At 42.0% G+C, this 23,718-nt stretch overlaps 1 protein-coding gene across 1 annotated transcript in view; it reads right to left on the reverse strand.

Moving 5' to 3' along the window:
- Positions 1 to 23,718, reverse strand: part of ACSF2 (acyl-CoA synthetase family member 2) — a 76,891-nt gene that overhangs the window by 45,605 nt on the left and 7,568 nt on the right. The window contains exons 2-8 of the mRNA XM_081937077.1: positions 18,520 to 18,715; positions 16,328 to 16,456; positions 13,479 to 13,532; positions 9,029 to 9,147; positions 6,831 to 6,993; positions 2,531 to 2,626; positions 1,444 to 1,592 (exon numbers count right to left, since the gene is read on the reverse strand). Of these exons, the coding sequence (XP_081793203.1) occupies positions 1,444 to 1,592; positions 2,531 to 2,626; positions 6,831 to 6,993; positions 9,029 to 9,147; positions 13,479 to 13,532; positions 16,328 to 16,456; positions 18,520 to 18,715 (906 nt within the window). The remainder of the gene's footprint in view (positions 1 to 1,443; positions 1,593 to 2,530; positions 2,627 to 6,830; positions 6,994 to 9,028; positions 9,148 to 13,478; positions 13,533 to 16,327; positions 16,457 to 18,519; positions 18,716 to 23,718) is intronic.

A 23,718-nucleotide genomic window follows, 5' to 3' on the forward strand; every position in this document is an offset into this window, starting at 1 on the left:
AAAAATAGATTGTACTTCAGTTTTGCTTAGATGTGTGATGTGAGTCAACCGTTTTTGATATTTAGACCACCAAATCTTAAAGACTAAGTAGATGGTTTGGAAGAGGTTATTAGCAAAGCTAGTGTTGATATTGTAGAAATGAATGAAACTGAAAATTACAATGATGTTATTGCAGGGATGTGACTATCCAGCTAAAGTTGTTTCTCTGACATTCTAATACTTAGATGTCTGAGTGATATAAGGATCTTCTTTTGATGGAAATTCCAGATTGGGTGATAAATCCATTTTCAGATACTGAGGAAGATGGGGTAGTGGAGGAACAACTCATAGAGCTGCAAAATGACATTGAGCTAAAGCCAAAGTTTAAGAAATCGTACCAAGACTTTTGGTTACAGAAAGCTCCTTGTTGCATTTCCAACATCATATTTGGTGGAACATGGCTTCAGTGTGGTCATCCAACTTCTCTCCAAGCAAAGAAATTGACTCTAGATTACTGAACGTAGTGATTTAAGACTCCTGCTAAGTGACTTAAAACCAGACATTGGGAAACTGGTATCACTTCATCAAGCCCATCCATCACATTAAGAATTTACTGCACAGTGAAGTAGTTACTAAATTTTACTGAGTTTATTAAGTTACTAGTTACTAAGGTTCTTGATAAATGACTATCAGACTTTGAAAACCTGGTATCACTGGATCATGTTCAATAATTTTGTTGAATTAGCATTAACTAAAAAGGTTTTAAAATTGGATTTTGAATAAATGTGCAATTAATTGTTGCAGTTTTGAATTTTACTGTTACTATCTTCCTTCCATCGCACAAACCGCCCAGTCACATGACCCCCAGCCATGCCCACCAAGCCACGCCCACAGAACCGATAGTAAAAAAAATTGAATTCCACCACTGGGTGGGGGGCACTAAGGATCAGTTTGTAGCACCAAGTTTGTGGACTGAAAAAGTTTGGGAACCACTGGTCTAAACTAAGGGTAACTGTAATTAGCATTAACTAGTTAAAAAGGTAAAGGTTCCCCTTGCACATATGTGCTAGTCATTCCCGACTCTAAGGGGCGGTGTTCATCTCCATTTCAAAGCCAAAGAGCCAGGACTGTCCGAAAACATTTCCGTGGTCATGTGGCCGGCATGACTAAACTCCGAAGGCGCATGGAGCGCTGGTACCTTCCCACCAAACGTGGTTCCTATTTTTCTACTTGCATTTTTATGTGCTTTCGAACGGCTAGGTTGGCAGAAGCTGGGGCAAGTGATGGGAGCTCACTCCGTTACGTGGTGCTAGAGATTCGAATCGCCGAACTGCCGACCTTTCTGATCGACAAGCTCAGCATTTTAGCCACTGAGCCACCGCATCCCATTATTAACTAGTTACTAGTACAAATAACTTTAATATTAATACTCTTTCCACAACATAGTTTCAGCCAGATTCTTACTTTTCTTTTTCTATAGCTTTCAGAGTGGCTTTGGCATTGAAGCTGAGAGATGGGAAAATAAGGGAGACACCATGCACAGCCATCACCATACAGCCGCCCACAGATCCTAAGCAGTGGTAGAGAGGAACGGGAACACAGCAACGAGCTTCCTAGGGTCAAAACAAACAAGATAGGAGTGAGATATCTTCCAATAGAAAACCTTCATTGTGTTTATAATATTTTATCCCATAAGCAAGAAGAATCCGTACTGGAGCTTTACGAAGAGAACGTTGGAGTTACACAAATGGAATAGTGACAGGAAAAGGGAAGGGCAGGCTGGACTTCTTCAATTCCCAGTCTTCTATAGAATATTTGTTTCATTTTTAAATAGGAATTTCCATGTAAAAAGTTCCCTATAATTGAAAATTCAGGAACGTTTTTACAGCAGGGGTGTCAAACTCAAGGCCCGTGGGCCTGTTCTGGCCCACGGAGTGTTTAGATATGGCCCTTGGGGGCAACCTGGAAATAACGAAGGTCTGGTCCATGGTGCCTCTGCCAGCGAAAACGGGGTTATGAGGGCCGCTCGGGGGCGGGGCTTCATTTTTGCTGGTAGAGAGTTGCAGCAGGCCGTCCCAACTAAAAATGGAGCTTACAAAGGCCATGCGCAGCCCCTCCCCAACCTCTGTTTTTGCTGGCAGAGCACTCAGGCCACAGGCTCTCCCAGGATGTGTGATGTCAAGCTGGCCATGCTCCCCCCAGCCCCCCCGAGGTCAACACAACCCTGATACGGCCCTCAATAAAATCAAGTTTGATACCCCTGATTTACAGATAAGAATATCCTATTAAAAAATTACATTGGTAGTGTGTAAGAAGGCCAAGGCTTCTAAAATCTGAGGGCAAAACACGATTGATTCTTTATATAGTTCTTTGAAAAACACCTCGGTTACTAATCTTCAAATTGTATCCTGAAAACTGTAATACATTTTTTTTAATTAAACCAAAAGAACATCATATGATACAATCATGAAAAGTTCTCTTATCTGTAGAGATAGCATTTGAAGAGTTTCCATTCTGTACATAAAGAGTACAGCAGGCAGAGAAGACTTACCATCTGATTTACTCCCAGTCTTATGCCAATAAAATTTGCATTATTCAAAATATTACTGTGAGAAAGTGTTGCTCCTTTGGGGCTTCCTGTCGTTCCCTGAAGGAAAGAGAGAACGTATTCACTAATTAGGATGATCCTAGCACATTATACAAGTTATAAGAGATCAACTGCTTTAAAATGGGATGTCATAATGATGTCCCAACTCTAAAAATCCCATTAATACAAGATCAGGCCAGATTTCAGAAAGTTAGGAAGAGTCACACGTAGCTCAAACAGCTACTGTATCAGAAAGGAAAAGATTAAGGGACCATCTAAAGTAGACAGGAAGTGGAAAAAATGAAGGAATGGAGGGCAGCTGATTATAGTTCCAAGCAGGAATGAAAAGAGGGTTTCAATTTTATTCCACAGAGGCAGAAAAGAGTCACAGATTGCCTCTGTCAGGTAGGACTTAGTAGTTTCCAGAAATGTATTGGATTGCAATCTTTGGATTTTGTCTACAAATCCTTTTGTTATTTGGTTGGGATTGTATGCTGGTCAAGTTACAAATTGCCTGTATTCTTTTCAAATACTAGAGTTGTAATGGAGAACCCATGGCACGCATGCCACAGGGGGACACGGAGCCATATCTGCTGCTGGCATGCAAGCTGTCAGCTCAAGCCCGTATGCGCGTGACGACCAGCTGATTTTCAGCCTTCCGGAGGGCCAGCGGAGGCTGTTTCTGCCCTCCCTGGGCTTCAGGAAAGCCTCTTGAGCCTAGGGAGAGCGAAAAACAGGCCCAACACCCAGCCTCCCCTGGGCCCCCGGAGGAACTACCAAGCTCAGCTGGGAGGCGAGTGGTGTAGCATGTGGGGGGGGGTTGTGCACACATGCGCATGTGGGGGCATGCTTTGCATTATGAGTGCCAGAACGCACACACGCTATTGCGACATGCGTCCTTGCATTTTTGGCACCCAACAACAAAAAGGTTAGCCTTCAGTGTACTAGGGCATTGTTATTAAATAAATAAATAAGCAATCAAATTTATATAGCCATCCATCTCACTGAAGACGACTCTGGGTGGTGCACCAACAATAGGCAAAACCAAAAATACGTATTAAAAACAGCAAAATGCAAATGTAAAAAGTAGTAAATATCCTTAAAACCCAAAATACAAGCAGAGGTGAAGGGAGAATTAAGAATGCCCCCCCCCCCTCAACAATGAAATTATCGAGACAAGCCTCCAGTTCTGTTGGGAGCCCCAGACCTAATCATATAACCAAACCTGAGGGCCAAGTAATTTGGGAGGGGGAAGGTTGTTGCATGAGGTGGGTGAAATATAATATATGGCATGATTCCTAACCTCTAAATTACCTTTGGACTTCAGGGTAAGAGGTTTTGGAGAAATGTCTCTCCATTTCGTGATGCGAACCTATGGCACGCGAGCCATTGCCTCAGTTCAGCTCCGCCATGCATGTGCTGGTGCATCCTGCTGGCCAGCTGGTCTTTGGGTCTCTGACATGCATACGCAGGGGGTGGGGCGCAGGGGCCACCATGCGCGCATGTGCAGGTGGCAGGGTGTGTGCGGGGTGCAGGGGGCCACCCCACATGCGGTGTGTATGTGCGGTGGGCGCGCACATGCGTAGGGGGTGTGGGTGTGCTGGGGTGCAGGTGCGTGAAGCGGGGCCCATGCACAGGGCTCATGCACGGGGGCGCACGCACTGCATTTTGGGGGTTTAGGTACCTGTGTGCATTTGCGCACCTGCATATGCGCTTTGGGCACTCGGTCCGGAAAAGGTTAGTCATTACTGTCCTAGCTGATGTTGCATATACTGTGCTTGGAGAAAGTCTGAGGTTCCGTTCACAATAGCTACAAGCTTGGACAATTGCTCTCATTCTGTTAAGCAACACTGACCCATGCAGTCCAATGTTCCCAGCACGCAGCAATCTAAATGAAATATAACCCAAAAGATGTAGTGATACCCCTTCTCCCAAAAAAACCAAATAGGCCCTGAAACATTCATGGGTTAAGATATTTTAAATGTGTGTATGCTTTTACATAGCACTTTTTCTTCCTCATATTGACTAATATTTTTGAAGTTAATATTATATAGCCACATGCTAAGTTCCATTAATTCAAAAGTCATAATATTTCATACTCTGAAAAATGAGATACAGGGTGTCTGTCCTCAAGGTAGGAGAGGTAAGGAACATTAATGATTCCTCCCCCATGATGGGATTTCCGCTAAAACAATGCAAGGCTATGGCATGCACTTGAAAGGAAAGAGGGAATCCTGCAATTGTGGGACCTTTCTGGCAAGAACAAAGAATGCTTATTCACAGAGAATAGGCATGTAAAATCTGTATCACCTCTGGGTGGTTAGAGAACTGATAACTGATAAAAGAGTCGGATATCCTGCATACCACACTAGAAGTTAGGAATAGAGATGGCCTGGAGCAAATAGAATGTGTATTAGATACAGAAACTCCTGAAGCATGAATTAGCCAAGCCTTATTAATATGGACGGCTAGAAGCCAATAGAACAATTGTTAGATCATTACTAAAACATTTATTAGATTATATTTCTCATACATCCCACCTTATCCCGCCTTCCGCTGTAGTGAAATGGCAGCCTTGCAGCCATACACCCTTACCACCCACGACAGGATCACTGCAACACCCCCTGCCTCTCTCCTCCATACAGCATTTGGGCCTCTTTCCCAAATGCCCATCATGCACCACACTTACCTGTTGAAGCTCTAGGATCTGGTGTTGTGGAAGGAGGGCAGGTCATGTATCATGCCAGGTCATCTGGCAATAATCCAAACGCGGTTGCTATTTTGTCCTGCCCACTTGTGAGCAGGGACAAAAGGGCAGCCGGCAGACAAACGGCTTTGTTTTCTGCCTTAGAGAAGTCAACCCTGTTAAGGCAGCAAAACAAGGCAGTTTTCTTGGGGCCACACAGCAGTGACTCGAGTGTAGCCCCCACAAACAACTTCTGCAATGCTGCGGAGACCTTTTTGAGGCAGCAGAACGAAGCATTCAGAAGCTTTCTGCAGCAATGTGCAGACTTCATTAGGGCAGCAAAACGAAGCAGTTTGTCCCCCGAATCATGCCAGTCATTCAGTGGTCTGGAAGACTTCAGAGTTCTTCAAAAGGTAAGTGAGGAGAAGGGTATTTGGCCTGGTAGGTGCAGTGGTGGGTTCCTACCAGTTCGGACCGGATTGGCTGAACCAGTACTGATTTGGCGGTCTGGGTCGCTGGAACCGGCAGCAACCCAGGCCTGCCACGCTCCCGAAACGGTTTTCACGGTTTGTTTTTTGCTTCTGCGCAAGCGCAGAGCAATTTTTTGCACTGCGCATGTGCGCACAGCGGCATCAAACTTGTATGTGTGTGATGAACTCACAAGCAAACCAGCCATAGTCCCTGCTGGAACCCACCCCTGGTAGGTTGCAGTGGCGGTTTCCGGATCCCGTTGCAACCGATATGCTGCGACGAGTCCAGGCGTCCATCATGGGCATGCACGCTGTGCGTGTGTGTGCACCCACCGCCCTACGACGCTCCAGCTACTCGGCGGAGCATCGCGCAGGTGCCGTACGCTGCGTGCGCTTGTGCAAATGGCCCAGTTAGCTCAAATAGAGGTAAGGAATGAGGGCGGGCAGGTGGGTCATCCAAAGCATCGTTCCAGTATGGTGGCTGCTGCTCTTAGCAGCCACCGGTACACCCATACTGGGGCATACCAGCCGGAACCATCACTGGTAGGGTGGGAATCAAGCTTATGGCCTAGAAGGACTCTTGTGAGAGTGGGTAAAGGCCTTTTGGGACTCCAGGTGCAGGAGGTAGCCAGGGGCATCTTTGGGGGTGGGGAAGGCCTTAGGTGGGCCAGGGCAGGTGGGCTTGGCCCTGTATTAGGCCTCCAATGGCTCCTCCCCACACCCAGGAAGCAGCCCACTCTCCACTTAACAACCGGCCTGCTCGTTTAACATTTCATTGGAGTGAACAACAATGGGGGTAAAATCCAATGACCGCCACGACATGTGACCATAAAGGCAGGCTCCGTTATGATCATCAAGATTTACCTGTACTTACACACCTGTCCCAAAATACCCTTTTCAGAGGGTTTGCATATCCTTAATATAAAACAATTGCCTTTTTATAAAGAGCCATAGGGCAACAAAAATCAGTATCGACAATTATTTGCACTAAATTCAAAGTACCAGCTTAGTCCGCTTGACAAAAAATAAACTTCCTGTCTCGGATCATCACGGATTGCACTTTTTAAAAACACTGGAGAAGATACCCAGTGGTTGATAAAGCACTTACTGAAGTAAACTGAATATTAATCGGTTCTTTGTTGATCAGCATCTTCCGTATCCCCTGCAGCTCTTTCATATGGCTGCTCTCTCCAGCTTGCATCACTTCCTGGATTGAGAATGCGCCAGGTAGCTTGGCATCCGCACAGATGACAACCGAAAGCTCTGGTAATCTGATGCAAAGGAACACCCGGTCACTTATATGACAAAAGGGAGAGTTTAACAACCTCTCATAATGTAAAAAGAAGCTCGTGGAATAAAGTCCTCCAACTGTAGGTCAAATCAAATACAGCTTCACTTACGGCTCACAATTGAGCCCAACATTTATTTCACTAAGCAAGACATTTGCTAAGAGAGTTTTGGCCCATTTTATGACCTTTCTTGCCACGGTTGTTGAGCGAATGATTACAATTATTAAATTAGTAACACAGATATTAAGTGGATCTGGCTTCCCCATTGACTTTGCTTGTCTGAAGTTTGCAAAAATTTGATCCCATAATCCCGGGACACTGCAACCGTCATAAATACGAGTCAGTTGCCAAGTGTCCAAATTATGATCATCTGACTATAAAGATGCTGCAATGGTTGTAAGTATGAAAAATGGTCATTTTTCTTAGTACTGCTGTTACTTTGAACGGTCATTAAATATATGGTTGTAAGTCGAAGACTTCCTGTATACAATTTTTTTCTGATGATGAAATATAAAAAATGCAAATAATTTTCCTGCAGACCACGGAAATTTTCTCGCGCACCACCAGTAGTCCACAGACCCCCAGTTGGTGATTGCTTGCTTTAGAGAATAGATTAGAAGAAAATAAATACATTTGGAGAAAAGATTAGGAATCCATAGCCACAAGCACTCTATCCAGGAGAAAAAGAATATTCCTCAGGTCAAAGGAGTGGCTGTGTCAATGTGTGTCAGTGCTTAACCTGTTAATGAATACACTGATCATTATAAATGTATATGAGAGACACTAACTGAACCAGAATTGCACATTTATGACCTTTGCCCATTATTATATCCAGATAAAGTTTTCAAGGGGGGGGGGGAATGGCAAGCAATGAACATTGGCTTGCTTATTATTCGCATTAAGCATTTTTGAAGTATTAACATTTATTTAATCATAAGTAAACTGAATTGAATTACATTTCAATCATAATTAAATTGAAAAGAGAAAGAACATAGTGTATATTCACATAAAGTTTGAGGCTGATCCTGTGGAGATCCATAGTTAAATGCAAAGTTATAGACTAGGATCGCATAACAAACTATGCCATTAAAGCAAAACCAACAATAACACAAATATACATTATAGTTTAGCACCATGTGCGAATCCGATCAAAGTTTGTATGCCCTGAACTAATGCCTCACAAACAAGAAAGGCGTGGTATAGGGCCATGTTATAGGGCAGTGATGGCGAACCTTTTTTGGCTCGCATGCCACAAGTGGGGGGAGCGCAGTGGGGTCGAGTGCGGGCGTGCCGCACCCATAATGCAACGCACGATCCCCCCAGTGCGCATGTGCGCAAAACGCGCGACCCCCCCCATTTTTACCTGGTTTTTTTGCCCTCCCCATGCTCCAGGGGCTTTATAGGAGCCTGGGGAGGGCGAAAACAGGCTTCAGGGACTGTCCAGAGGCTTCCTTGAAGCTTTCGGGGTGCTTAAAACCAGCCTCCAAGCAAACCGGAAGTGACTTCCGGTTTGCTCGGAGGGTCGTTTTAAGCGCTCCGAAGGCATCAGGGAAGCCTCGGACGGTCCCTGAAGCCTTCGGAGCGCTTAAAACCACCCTCCGAGCAACCCGGAAGTCACTTCCGGTTTGCTCGGAGGGTAGTTTTAAGCGTTCCGAAGGCTTCAGGGACGGTCCCTGAAGCCTCCGGGGGGGGGCGGGGGAGGCTCTTTTCGCCCTCCCCAGGCTCCTATAAAGCCTCTGGAGCCTGGGGAAGGCAAAAAATAGCTTTTAAAAAGGTGAACTCAGGTGGCCAGCGCGTGCATGTGCGCTGGCCAGCTGACAGGGCAGCGCCTCCCGTGTGGCACGCGTGCCATAGGTTTGCCATCACGGTTATAGGGCATTCTCTCACTTGAAACAAGCCTGGGTCTCTGACTTGCATAGTACACTTGATAGTGCACATGCTCCGGCAGCGTTAATTTATGTCAGACTGCTAAATTCTGGAATCAAATAACACTCAGAGGTACAATATATAAACTTACTTCTTGCTCTTCAGTGCTCCTGGATTACAATGTTCCAATTCTGGGCATACATTTTTCAAGATCTCATAGTATTTCTGAGTTTTAAATTGGGTAGGGAAGACAAGTGCTTTGCAGCCAACCTACAGAAATATACATAAGAAAGAAAGTAATTTTTAAATCAGCAAAGCGCACACGAAGCAAACCAGTAGTAAAACCGGGAGCAACCCACCTCTGGACTGGTCCATATAAAAAGCAGGCATGGCTTATGCTATAGACCAGGGTTGTCAAACCCATGGGTCAGATGCGTCTCATGCTGGCCATGTCCATGCCCGGTTTAGTGAATGGGAAAAAAGTTGCAATATGTCCCGTGATGCCGCTGTGATGCAAAAAGAATTGATGAAATGGCTGCTGATGTGGAAGAAAGGCTTATTGACACCTTGAAAAGTATAGAATTCGTGATGCAGACTGATGAGTCAACGATTCGTGAAAATGAAGCCTTGTTATTGGCTTATGTCCGTTTCATCAACAGAAATAAAGAGATCGGGGAAGAACTCTTATTTGCTCGAAATTTAGCCACCGACACAAAAGGTTCTTCGATATTTAAAAAGGTTGAAGAGTTTTTTAATAAGAAAAATATCCCTTTGACAAACGTCGTGGCATGTGCAACCGACGGAGCTGCATCCATGGTTGGATGATGTCGTGAATTTCAAGCTCATCTAAAATCGGTTGTACCTAGAGTTATGACTGTCCATTGCATCGTTCATAGACAGCACCTTCTCTCAAAAAAATTGAGTGGCCGTTTGCACGAGTCTATACGTTACATCATTAACACTGTGAATAAAATTAAGTCGAATACCTTGAACAACCGACTTTTTCACAAGCTTTGTGAAGAAAATGACGAGGAGTTTGAACGTCTCCTTTTGCACACCGAAGTAAGGTGGCTTTCAAAAGGAAAGTATTTGCGGCGATTCTACGAACTTTTTGACACCGTTGTCGAATTTCTTGAATCCATTGATCCAAGTCTAAGCAGTTCTCTTAAACTTCGACGTCTGGATGTAGCTTATCTCGCTGATGTTTTTGACAAGCTGAATGAAGTGAACGTAAAGCTGCAAGGACATAAAATCAATTTTCTTAAGGCCAAAGGAGTAATCTGCTCATTTATTTCCAAATTGGACCTCCTTGCAAGCAATATGAATCACCAGGAGCTGTATCAGTTCCCAAGCCTTGGTAATGAACGTCAACTCCAAGCAGAAGATTTGGATGTTTTTTGCTGCCACTTGAAGCAACTAAAAGAAGATATGGAAACCAAATTCTCTGATCTGATAAATCTGGAAATGCCCACTTGGGTGCTAAATCCTTTCACAGCAGACTTTGCACAACTTCATCCCAAACTGCAAGAGCCACTGACAGATCTGAAATATGACTGTGAAGCCCAATCACATTTTCAGAGTTACGGCTGCGAAGCTTTTTGGGTGAAAATGAGGAACACTTACCCAACATTGTGGGAGGAAGCTAAGTTGCTTCTTTTTAGCCTTTCCTTCCACTTACTTAGTTGAGAGGGGCTTCAGCACCGTCCAACAGATCCTTTCTAAGTCAAGGAACATGTTGAAGATCACTGAGTGCGGTGATTTAAGAATGAGAATAACAAAAATGGTTCAAGAAATTGGCATCAGCTCACCAAGCACAAGGCAGCCATTGATGTTCTTTTTTTGCTTTTGTGTATAGACATTTTCGTCGTTAATAATTTTCTCAGCTCTTATTGTTGTATTTGCTTGCATTGGATTTCATGTTCCAGTTTGAGTTTTCAGCTTTGTTTTCGAATTCTTGTTGTGCTCTGTAAAACATTTTGTGTGTCTCTTTGTATTGTACTTTTTTAGCATGCACTCCAGTTTGATATTATATTTTCTCGGTTTTATGGTTTCATTTTTTGTTGTTCTGCTCTTCGTGTTAACCTTTTGTGTAGATATATATATATATATTTCTTCAGTTTAAGGCATTAAATTTGTCACTCTGATTTTTGTTGTTTTCCTTCCGTAAACATTTTCTTTGTGTCTTTTGAACCCTTTTTACAGTGTGCATGAATATATATTTTCCTCGAATCTTAATTTAGTTTCAGAGTTTTCGTCTTGAAATTCTTAGTTCCTGCATTGCGGTTTGTTCTTATGCCCTTTTTATATTTCTTTTTGCGTCTTAAAATTCACTTGTAATTAAATCATTAAATGTTACTCTTTTTTTTCCGGGCATTTCATTTCCTTGAAATTGAATTTTGTTTTCAGTGGTCATTGCATTTAAGTGTCTTGAATAAATAAGATAATAATGAAATACATGTATCACGAAGTTTGGGAGTAAAGTGATGGGTGGCATCAGACTTTTTCACACAGTTGAGATACGGGAAAAAGACTTGAAATAAATTATTTGCTTCGATATGTCCTGATGACGATTTTAAAGAAAACAAAAAAATGTGTTTGCATAAATTGAAGAATTATTTCCCTGTGTTGTGATTGAGAGGTTATGTTGGGGGAGGGGGGCGATGATAACTTCCTCAATGGCTCAAGGGGGCGATTCTTTCAAAAAGGTTAAGAACCACTGCTCCAGTGCTTTGGATGTGTTGTGTTGCAAACAACTCACCTTAAATGCAAACTATATGAATCCAGCGTGTGTACATGTGTGTTCCATCTCAAATGCTGGTTGTTGTTTCCCCCCTCTAAATAAGGAATTCTTAAATTCTGGTCAGGAATGATCTCTTTTGCCTACAAGGTAGAGCCAGGCTTGCTGGAATGGAACTCACTATCTAATGTGTGTGTACAGATTTTGTCCCAAATAGCTCATGGTTCCTTTGAAATATGCCCCAACGAATTCAGTGAAATTAACTGCATTGTAAGCTTATAGTGAAAGATCAGAGTGTTACAATCGAAACCTTCCACAACAAAATTGGTCAGCAAGTTAGCTCTCTGCAAAATATATTAGAGTAAAAAAAGTGGTTTTTGGACTACAAAAGTAACACCCATTTTTGTGACTGTGCTTAGCAGCACTGGAATATGTTGGTAATTCTATTGCTTTCCTCGAGCAGAAATAATCACAGAACCTGTCAAATTCAATGTACATTCCATGCCTTACATGATTTGTGCTTCTTATTTTTCAACACTGAGAAAGCAGGACTGGCAGTTAGCCATTGGAATTGCTAGCAAACAAACCACGAGGAATAAGAACAGAGAAGAAGGAGGGGGCTCTAAACAAAAAAAAACAAACAAAAAATGAATGGAACTATGAAGCTGAAAACACCAACTCTGCAACACACGCCCTCCAGCCTACTGGATTAGGGATAATGCTGTGGACATCGAGGGAAATTCAGAGATGCCCTGGCATTAAAATGCTACTTTAAATTATGAGTGAGATATGGATTACAGCCATTTAGTTGGAAAACTAAACAAGACAGGCAAGTCCCAAAGCCTTCTTAATCCTAGCAGGATTAATTTTATTTATAATCCATTTAACAGTTTTAATCCTCCATTATTAAGGCGAAGAAAGTTGAATGGCATAGTTAGGCCTGCCTTCCCTGCACAGTGGTAGTCTAACTGAAGCAGGAAACAAGCAGTCCAGATCAGCTGAACTGGTGGGGAAAATGGGTGCCGTGTTCCCTGGCTACATCGGCTACACTTTTGGGATCAAGAGTCATGAGTTGCCCAGCTGGATGTAGATTATTAGGAAATGTTGAAAAGCACCTGACTCCCATGTTAAACATCAGAGTTTATTTTGGCACCCTGAAATATCCTTAGGCACTAGCTGAGTGCACATTGAACAGCAAATATTAACACTTTATACAATAGAGACTGACTTACATTTCACTTTTATTGTTTGATACTCCTTATTTTTCTACATCAAACAACAACAGTGATTTTCCATGGAGAGCCTCTAGACTTTCTCTGTGGACTGGCGTTAGAGCACTAGCATATGCAAAGATAAGATCATTCTTTGTTTATATTTAACTGGCACAACAAATTAAGAATAAAAGAACCTCTTAGTTGGATCTGAGCAGAGAAGCATTACATCGGGTATTCTGGATTTATAAATTGCTAGCTAGACATTCATAAGCAAACTGTGAGTGTGACACTGCTCTCTGTGGAGTACTCCCGGCACCTAGCATTCGCAACTGCTCAACTTATAAAATGGATACATAAAATTTGAGCATCCTGATTAATTATTGCCAAGTCCACAATCATTAATGGTGAGTGTTATGCTATAGGTCCTATAGTATATAGGAGATAGAGGGATGTCTTTCCCACCACATGACTAAAAACTTTCAAATACTTCAATGTCTCCACATATGATAGGGAGAGTTATCCCCCCCCCCCCCCGTCCTTTTCCCCATACTTCACTATTATCTCAAGAACTCTTATTTCTAGAACAGAAAATTCCACCAAAAATGCTAGGGTTAAAATTAAGCAGAGATGGTGCAACAAGTCTTTCATACCTTCCTCAGGACAAACTCCAGCTCGTGGGACTGGTATGCTGGGTTCACAGACACCTGGAAATGCAGCAATAGTAAAATCAGAAACTAAGTAAGACCCAGATTGCCAGTTCAAAATAAATAGAATAAATGCAAATTGGTTTCCTGGGCCTTGATCCAGAGCAAGCAGAGATCCCTGAAGTGCAGTTCTTCATGCAGCCCAGTATTAGCAAAGGCAAAAGGTCAAACATCTTTTGATAATATTGGCTTTGGAGAACCATGAAGGTAAATTAACAACATATATCCTGTGCATTTTAAAGTATTTATCTTCTCACTTGGGAATCTTTTGCTTTTATCTATATGTATTATTGATCTAGTTCTGCTTCCCATCATGGAAATTTCATCATAATATATATAGAATAGAATAACAGAGTTGGAAGGGACCTTGGAGGTCTTCTAGCCCAATCCCCCTGCTTAGGCAGGAAACCCTACCACACTTCAGATAAATGGTTATCCAACATCCAGTTTTGGAGCATTCACAACTTCTGGAGGCAAGTTGTTCCACTGATTAATTGCTCTAACCGTCAGGAAATTTTTCCTCAGTTCTAGGTTGCTTCTTTCCTTGATTAGTTTCCATCTATTGCTTCTTGTCCTGCTTTCAGCTGCTTTGGAGAATAGCTCCAAAGTCTCCCTCTTCTTTTGACATCCCCTGAGATATTGGAACACTGCTATCAATCATGTCTCCCCTAGTCCTTCTTTTCATTAAACTAGACATGCCCAGTTCCTGCAACCGTTCTTCATATGTTTTAGCCTCCAATCCCCTAATCATCTTTGTTGCTCTTCTCTGCACTCTTTCCAGAGTTTCAACAACTTTTTTACATCGTGGCGACCAAAACTGGATGCAGTATTCCACGTGTGACCTTACCCCAAGGCATTATAAAGTGTTATTAACACTTCACGTGATTCTATCCCTATGTTTATTCAGCCTACAACTGTGTTGGCTTTTTTGGCAGCTGCTGTACACGGCTGGCTCCATATATGATGATGGAGGAGGAGGAGGAGGAGGAGGAGGGGAGGGGGAAAAGATGATCCTGCACTTAGTGATATCTGAAGTTCTTTCCAGTCCTTACATTCTATATTCCTATGAAGTAAGTCCTTTTTAGTATCTGTTGTAATATAGTCAGTAATATTGTACAAATAGAAAGTGCACCATTTTCAAGTTCTCTTGTCCTCCATGTTAGTTAGTTTCACAATCTCTATCCTTTGCAACGCAAAGCAATGTGTTTTTTTTTACAATGCAAGCATTCTTGCCAATTTTACCCCAAGGTTGGTGAAAGATGTAGAACATTTTTAAAATAAAATCTGTGCAGCTATGTTCCTAGAGTACACAAGTAACACAAAAATCATAGTTATTTTTCATGCAATGTTATACACGTTTCTCTTTGACTATTTGTTGATGTAAAACAATCTGCCACAAGCATATTAAAATCCTGTTTTTTGTCTTTCACAATAGTAATCAATAGCAAGGAAGAGGCTCAAAAACACAACACATGACATTCATAAAATTAGTTTTTGCACTTCAGCTGCTTGTAACCAAGGTGTGAATGGTTAGACTTCAACTTCTTCCTCTGCTTTAGCCTGACGTTCTAGCTGGACCTCATCTACCAAAGCCCTCAATTGGTAGAGTAAATTGCTGCTTTATTCCTTTTGGATTGGCTTAAAAAAGAAGCAGAAGAAAACATCGTAGTTTTACCATGTTTCCTATTTCTTAGGTTAGGAGAAGGGCCTCAGCAAGGAAGCGGTGTGTGTCAAAAAATTCAAGATGGTAGCCATGGCCATATAATTAGAACTCTGCTTCTTCTTTTTGAGTTGCGTGCACAATCCCTGTAAAAACAGGAATAGGACTTCGACTCTCAGTTGCATCTGACATCTTGCCCAAGGCGCCACAGTGGAAAGGCTAGAAGTGGGAAGTCGTTTTTACCTCAAGGGAGATGGAGAAATTATTTTATGGCTGTATCGGTAAACTGCAAAAGTAAATAAATCATGGCCATAGAGGGCAGAGCAAGCAATAACCAGAGGGAATGAAGTTCCTTGCCAAAGGGCACAAAAGGCAGCAAGAGTGAAGGGACTAGCTTGGAATGAAATGGTGCACCCAAGCCATCTGGATGGCGCTGGAACGACAAGCTATCGAAAGTCAGAAAATGCTGACTTTTATTGCATGGAATAAAGATGGGTGGGGATTGCTTTCCTGCTGGGTTGGAGGTGAATAGAGGTCATTGCAGGTTCCTACCCTTGAGAAATGACCGTGGTCAATGTGTGTGTTGGGGCAAGCTGTTTAAATTTCCTCCTTTTTTGGAAGTGGAATACAATGATCAAAAAACACCTCTTCAGTTGACAGCATTCTACACCAGGAAGCTAGATTGTTTTCAGCTGTGCAGCAAGTGCAATGATCTCCAAACCTTATGCAAAATTACACCTGGTGCATGATTAATATTATTTAGTCCGCATGGTCCCTTCTCTAGTATGACAGCCTTATGCGGAGTCCTCCCTTAACCTCCCACCAGTGGTAGGTTCCTACCGGTTTGGACCGGTTCGGCTGAACCGGTAGTGGTTTGGCTGCCTGGGTCGCTGGAATCGACAGAGACCCAGGACTGCCACGCCCCCAAACCCTGGTTCTCTGGCCTGCGCCTATGGTGCCGCCATCTTGTTTTTCACTTCTGTGCATGCGCAGAACAATTTTTATTGCACTGTGCATGGGGGCACAGTGTGAAGCGCCTGCACAGCGCACCCACGTGCGAACTGCCAGTGGTGCCTGCTGAAACCCACCATGCCTCTCACCCTCCACTAACTGCTTACATAAGAGATGAACTTACCAGAATGATCCCTGCCTGGGCTGTAGCGAATTGCATTAGGACCCATTCATAATTGTTAGGACCCCACATTCCTAATCGGTCACCCCTTTTCAAACCAAGGGCCAGAAGCCCGGTGGCAGCTTCCTCCACCTGCAATTAAAAAAAAAATAGGAGTTTCAGCAAACTAAACTCCAAAGGTAAGAAATAATAGAATATATGAAATGAATACTCTGTGCTATGCAAAAATCGGCAATTTAACCTGCATTCCTACTCCACATTTGAAAATATCAGTGAATGAAAATCTCCAGCATTCTTACATTTCTGAATGCCAGAAAATGTTCTTGGGTCCATGTTCAGATGGAAAACATGTAACCCAAGGAAGATGGATGTGATCTGAGGTCACATCAGGGCCTTTACCACAGTGTTTAGATCTCTGATAGAATTAAGAATTAGGAATTGAAATATTAATTTGGGCATTTAATAGATATAGTAAGAACCTTATTTTAACCAAGGTCTCATCAAGGTTTACTTCCTGTTCTGACACACACACCCTCCACGCCTGTGAATAAACCAGAACATAGGCTTGGCTGTTTGCCACTGTTTAATTACTGAGATAACGAATCCTTTGGCTGAGGGCCCAGACAACTCATGTTCAACAGAGCAACCCAGATAATTCAAATGAAGCAACGCAAATAGTCCAAATGAGCAGAAACGGCTAGAATACACAGATAGATTTTCTTAACTACTAATTCGAACGGTTGTTTCCTGCAAATGTCCCCTCCCAACGCCTCACCTATAATCTCTCTTGGGAGGGGCCAATCCACAATCACCTGTGCTTAATAATCTTCTGTGAATCTGCCTACGGAGTTGCTGCTTCCATTTCTCAGCCCTTCTCAATGTAGCATCAGGGACAAACTGCCTTTGATCTTCCCCACTGCTCCATGCCTCAGGCGCCTCCTGGTGGTCAACCAGCCTCTCTGGTCCCTGCTCTGAGTCTGAACCCTGCACAGGGCCCTCCACATTGTCCAGGCAGACTCATCTGGTTCCTCGCTATCCGAGTCCATCAGCAGCTCAACCGGATCCTGCTGGGCCACAACACTTCCACATTCTGTTTAAAATTCTAAACCTTGGTACCCTTGAGCAACCAATCTTGAAATTTATGGATTTATTTGTCTTTCACTTTAGGAACTATTTGATTCCCCCGAAGACTCTGAGTTTTACATTATATACCAGTGATGGCAAACCTTCTTGGCACCAAGTGTCGGAGACGCAACCTGGAAGAGAAGCTGCCCAGAGAGCATGCGCGTGCCAGGAAATGAACTTCTGGTTTCCGGCACACACATGCACACCGTCCAGCTGGCTTTCCGGTTGCTGGGCCACATGCGTGCATGAAGAACAGCTGGGTGGTACACATGGGCACGCCGGAAACCAGAAGACCAGCTTTTTCGGTTTCCAGCACTGCCACAAGTGCAAAGACCAGTTGATCATTGCGTGTGCATGCACCAGAGACCCAGAAGAGGAATGGGTGATGCCGCAGTGCCAGGCGACATAGTTTCCCATGCCACTTTGGGCACGTGTGCCATAGGTTCACCATCACGGGTATATACAAAGGAAAATAAAATGAAGCAATCAAAAAGCATGCATGTCCAGAAGAGTGGAACAACCAAACATTCTTCAAAGCAACAAAACTACAAAATTTGCTCAGCCTCCACTCTAACCCAGGCCTGGGGGCAGAGCCATATTTTTAACCTTCTACTGCAGCTGTAGGTGGGAACCCTAGAGATCTCTGGGAGGACGCTATTCCAGAGGGCAGGTGCCACAACAGAAAAGGTAGCTGTTTCAGTCCTGACAGGTGACACTCTTTGATTGAAGGGACCTGCTGTGTGTCCATTCTGCTGAATCGCACTGGGGCGGGGTGTGGGGGAAGAACAGAAATTATTGGATAACATAGTAGGACAACATTTCAGATTGCAGTTTCCAAAGGCCAAAACCTCTGTAACATTTTGAAATGCATTTCTCTAGCAGCGTGGACAGCTTTTCTAATTATTTTATTCTTTTATTTTATTTTTTTCTTTCAGCTTTAACATGCAGCCAGTTCAACCTGTTATTTTATTTACCCCTTCTAGCCTTTTTAATTATTTTATTTACATACAATGTTTACTAAATAACAAATTGTCAACACCAGCAGTGCAGAATCTGTAACAGTTACCTACATCTTGCTTAAATTGAGAAAAGGTTTTTCGGACCCCTTCAGTTAAGAATACCAAGGCTTCTCTTTCTGGAAACCGGTGGGTGGTTTCCTCTAGGCACTGATCCACAGTTCTGGAAATAAGTGGGATGTCTGAAGGCCCATTCAGGTAGCTTTTTGTTATTACAGGTGTGGCAGGGCGAATATCAAGTGGTAGAGCGCTGTAAAAGTAGCAAGAAAGAATTAAAAGTTATATGCAGCAAAATCATTCACACTGGCAAGAAAACAAAGATTTATTGCACGTGATCAACAGAACTACTGCAAACTAACCAATAAAAATATGAGAAATTATATCAAGTTATAATGTTCCATTAATCATTTTCACTGTGACTCTGTATCTGATTTTCCATTTGACATCTTTGTCTTCATCAGCAAGATAATTTGCAAATGGATATAAAGTATCTCGCAATTAAATGTCTGTGAGCACCTGCTTGTTCTGATTAACACTGGTGTGTTTGTTGTTGTTGTTCAGTTACTAAGTGGTGTCTAACTCTTCATGACCTCATGGACCATTGTATGCCAGAGCCTCCTGTCCTCCACCGTCTCCCGGAGTTTGCTCAAATTCATGTTCATTGTGTCAATGACATCATCTAACCATCATCTTCCTCTGCTTCCCCTTCTCCTTTTCCCTTCAATCTATCTCAACATCAGGGTCTTTTCCAATGAGTCCTCTCTTCTCATTTGGCAGCCAAAATAGTTGAGCTTCAGCTTCAGTATCTGCCCTTCCAAAGAACAGCCTGTATTTATTTCCTTTAGGAATGTATTTAGTAAACAGCAATTCTAAGGCATTTCATTTCTTAATAAGTGATAAGATTTTGTTGCTTTTGTAAGAGAACCAAAGTTCTATTTCTAGACTTATCGACCCCATGGATTCTCACTTGATGTATTCAAAGAACTTTATTTATTTGCAATCTCAAATATAAATCATAGTTCAGCCACAATATAGTCAGATGAAAACTAGGGAGGAAAAAAATTAATCAATGTTAAGAAACCACATTTATCCTACCCCAAAGACAACTGTATAAGGTAAATCTCCAGTTTATTTTTCTCAAAAACAACATCATGCATGATTCCCCATCTTATAGCTTATTTATTTGTTTGTTTGTTTGCTTGCTTGCTTGCTTGTTTGCTTGTTTGTTTGTTTATTAAATTCTTGAACATACTGTCAACTCAAATTATTTGGAGGAAAAAATGAACAATATGCCAATATTGATAAATGAGAGCACTGGATCACTAGATTTTACTCAGCTTAGATAAAGTTCTGGCAGTTAACATTGGTACTAGAATACTGTGATTACTCCAGTCTTACTTTATACTTAGCTTGTTATTTAAACAGCTTTATTCCAATCAGGAAAAATCAATCAAGGTTTTTCCTGTTTAAGTTGACACAGAACTATGGGTATAAACTTTGTCATATTTCTCCTTTCCTTTTGGTAAAACAGTGTAGGTTGATGAGACATTTCTAGATTCATATAAAACCATATGCCACTGAATTTTCATCAGCTAATTAGGATCCTCAAAATATTCTCCCACCAACAGGGACAATGTATTTTGTTAGCGAGCCAAGAGAACTTACCACAGTTCCAGCAAGTCATGGTAGCAACACTAGAGAGAAAAGGTTCTTGAACACACCTACTATGTGTTCTTACATGGTTCACAAGCAAGACCGTTCAGGAGAGATAGCTTAAACAGTGTTTCTCAACCTTGGGAATTTTAAAATCTATGACTTCAACTCCCACAATACCCCAGCCAGAAAGGCTAGCTGAGGAATTCTGGGAAATGAAGTATACACATGAAGTATACACAACACTAAGCAAGTGTTGACATACCCTTGCTTAGAAGTTACCAGCGAAGAATCCATTCTAACAGATGATTGTGATAAGAAGAAAAGTATCAAACCACTGTGGGAAAGCAAATAGGGAAAACTCCATCGATGAAACATGGCAATTGCATAATAAAACTCTTATCGGACTCTAAGTGCAGCAGGTGACAGCAATTGTTCTCAGGAAACGTGCTCGCTTGGAATGGGCTAAAGGGGAGTCTGTGAAGTAGCTGAAAGGAATGGATGCTTGCTGTAAGCATCGACAACAAAGGAAAGTAAGGTTTTTACGAGTTATGTAAGGGAAAGCCTTTAATTATGGCATGCTTGCGTTGCCTAAAAGTACAGTAGTTCAATACACTATTGTAATATAGCAATCTGCTAGTCAGTGGAATACCATAAACAACATTTCTTCTCTGCCTCTGTCTCATGTGACACAACAATTATCTCAGTCTCACGTTCTTTGTGGGTGGGATACTATGCAAAGTATTAGTTCAGAAAAGGGTAAAAGAACAGCACTAAACAAAACACACAATGCATATTCACTAAATACCACAATTAAAGAATAGCGGTATTAGGAGTGGGCAATAAAATACCCCAGAATCTGGAATTTATTACATTACCGGTTAGTACTGTACAGTTTCATAATTGTTTGTTTTGTAATTGTTTTACAGATTCAATTAGATACAAGCCTCTTCTTTCTTTCTTTCTTTAAGTCTTTTTGTCTAGGTTTCCACAAGAATTCTGTTCTAAATTCATGGCCAAATGTAGAGGAAATGCCACATTCTAATAAGTAATTCCAGAAATTAATTCAATATTACAAAACAAGTGATGGAAATTACAAATAGATATCTATTTTTCAAAATTTAATGTTAATTTTTTCACATATTTTTAGGAAAAGATGTTTAATATTTTATACATAATTAAATAGAAAATTGAAAACTCCCCAATCTGATTTCATATAGTATAATGAACAGAGAAAATTGCAAAGTAAAAAAAACTGTCTTCTTCTAGCAGAGAAATTAGACATTGGTAAACAATGGAAATATGTAGATCGTAACTTATGTGGACAGATGACATAATATGATCTAGTGCCTTATAGCCTTGCTTAAAATTTGTTGTAGGACACCGCAAAATAACCCATCATTATTTGACAAGGAGTGGTGGGATTTTATTGTTGCTATAAGAGATAAGAATTTTGGCAACATATTGTATAAAAAATTATAGATACTTTACAATTGCGTTTTTTTCAGCACCATATACATTTTTGAAATGTACATAACAAATAAAATAAATAGAAATTTAAAAATAGATACTGTTCATACATACATACATAATTTTCTTGGATTAACAGACATGGTGTGTCTGGCTACAGCTACGTTGCACAATTTTCTGGAGTGTCTCTCCATCCCACCTCCTCTCCCTCCTCCCCTCTACCTCCCCCTTCAATTTTGTATCTCAGAAAACAGAGAAGAAATTTAAGGAGAAAAGCATTTGTGCGCGTCTCTGTTTAAGTGGGATGTTTGTTAACTATATATTTATTTAAAACATGTATATAGCTATTCCTCTAATACCAAACTGTGGGTGGCTGCCAAGACGGGACAACTAATAGTGTTTTGCAATCCCGCAAAACATGATTGAACAAGAAGTTAAGATGGAATGTGACACCCCTGCTGAATTGGGAAAGAATCCAGTGAGGAAAGTCAACGCTGCTCTTTCCAGTCGATTATGGCACTGCAAAGGAATTGAATATCTTAGCAAAGCATTTCTAAGAAATCCTGGACTGGCTTGCGCTCAGAAGCCCAAAGAAAAGAATATAAAATTGTGCCAGGCTTATCTTGCTCTCTTCCAGTTCATGCAGTGAAAAAGATTCCTTCACCTCTACTTAAGACTCAACAACACGCTGGAAGATTTTGTGCCCTTAAAACCTGGCACAAACAATAAATGTACCAGTAATACAGAAGCATAACTTTGTTAGGTACAGTATATTATCCTTTTTGGAAAAAGGAGGCTGCTCAGTTTCTGTCTTTATGAAACTGACATCCTTTGAAAGAGTGATTAGAGGCTTAAGATGTAAAAAGGCTGATTAGGTTAAATAACTGAAGTATACATCTAGTGAGAAATTGCCCATCAATTAATTATGGTGAAAAATTAAAGAAATGAATAAAATGTTAAGCAGCATTTTTATTTTCTTTTACTTGATTGCTGGGATCACCTATAACGGTGATGGCGAAACTTTTTCGCCTCGGGTGTCAAAAGCACACACATGTGTGCTATTGTGCATACTCGCGTGCTCACTCTTATAAGTTAATGCTCTCCCATGCACCATGCCCCCTGCACATGAGTGTGTGACCCTGCCCCTGCTGCCCTGCGTATGCGTATGCGTGCACAGCTTTCTTGGAGCAAAAACGCCCCCCCCCCGCCCCCAGAGTCCCTCTTGAGGCTGGAAACAGCCCACTTCCAGTGGGCCAGTAGGTCCGTTTTTCGCCCTCCCCAGGATCCACAGGCCTTCTAGGAGCCTGAGGAGGGCAAAAATGGCCTCCCCCGGAGGCCCTCCAGAGGCCTGAAACAGCCCATTTTCCAACTTCTGGATTGCCCATTGGGCAGTTTTTCTCCCCCTGGAGGCTTCAGGAGGCTTCCCTGAAGCCTCCGGAGGGCGAAAAACAGCCCAACACACAAACCCAAAGTCTGTTCCCAAACTTCCGGTTTGCACGTTGGGCGGTTTTCCGCCCTCTGGAGGCTTCAGGAAAGCCTCTGGAGGGCGAAAAATGGCCGAAAATTAAGGCCAAATATAAGCTGGTCAGCGCGCGCATGTGTGCTGGAGCTGACAGGGCAACGCCTCGCGTGCCCTCAAAAATGGTTCGCCATCACGGACCTATAAGCAATGATCTAATCTTATCGGAGAAGCTACTAATCAGACATGCCTAAGTTTAGATGACATATCCAGATCCTCATTTAGTAATTCCCATTCCTCTTCTCTCCCTATGAAACTCCAAATATCCCCCTAGTGGCAGATCAATCTACTGCATTTGCATTTAGGAATGAATCTGCCTCAAGCTCGATGAGGGGAGGAAATGAACACTGGAGATTTCTAGATTCAGCTTTAAAAAAGCATGCTTTCTTTTGGCTAGATGTAATAAGTAATATTTTGAATACTTGACTTTTAGGTGATAATAATAAATTTAATCTACTCCCTGGGGCAAAGTGACACTATAAACTTTAGGAATTGAGCTGAATTCTTTAGTCTAAAATAAAACTTTCAGAAACATCTTCCATAGCATATAAATCTTCTATTAAGGGTTCATTTTATGAAGTTTGTAAATTGTATCTCGCGGTGCCTATAAT

This window comes from Natrix helvetica (genome assembly GCF_964273705.1).
Source record: "Natrix helvetica genome assembly, chromosome: 1".
In the NCBI taxonomy this organism is placed as follows: domain Eukaryota; kingdom Metazoa; phylum Chordata; class Lepidosauria; order Squamata; family Natricidae; genus Natrix; species Natrix helvetica.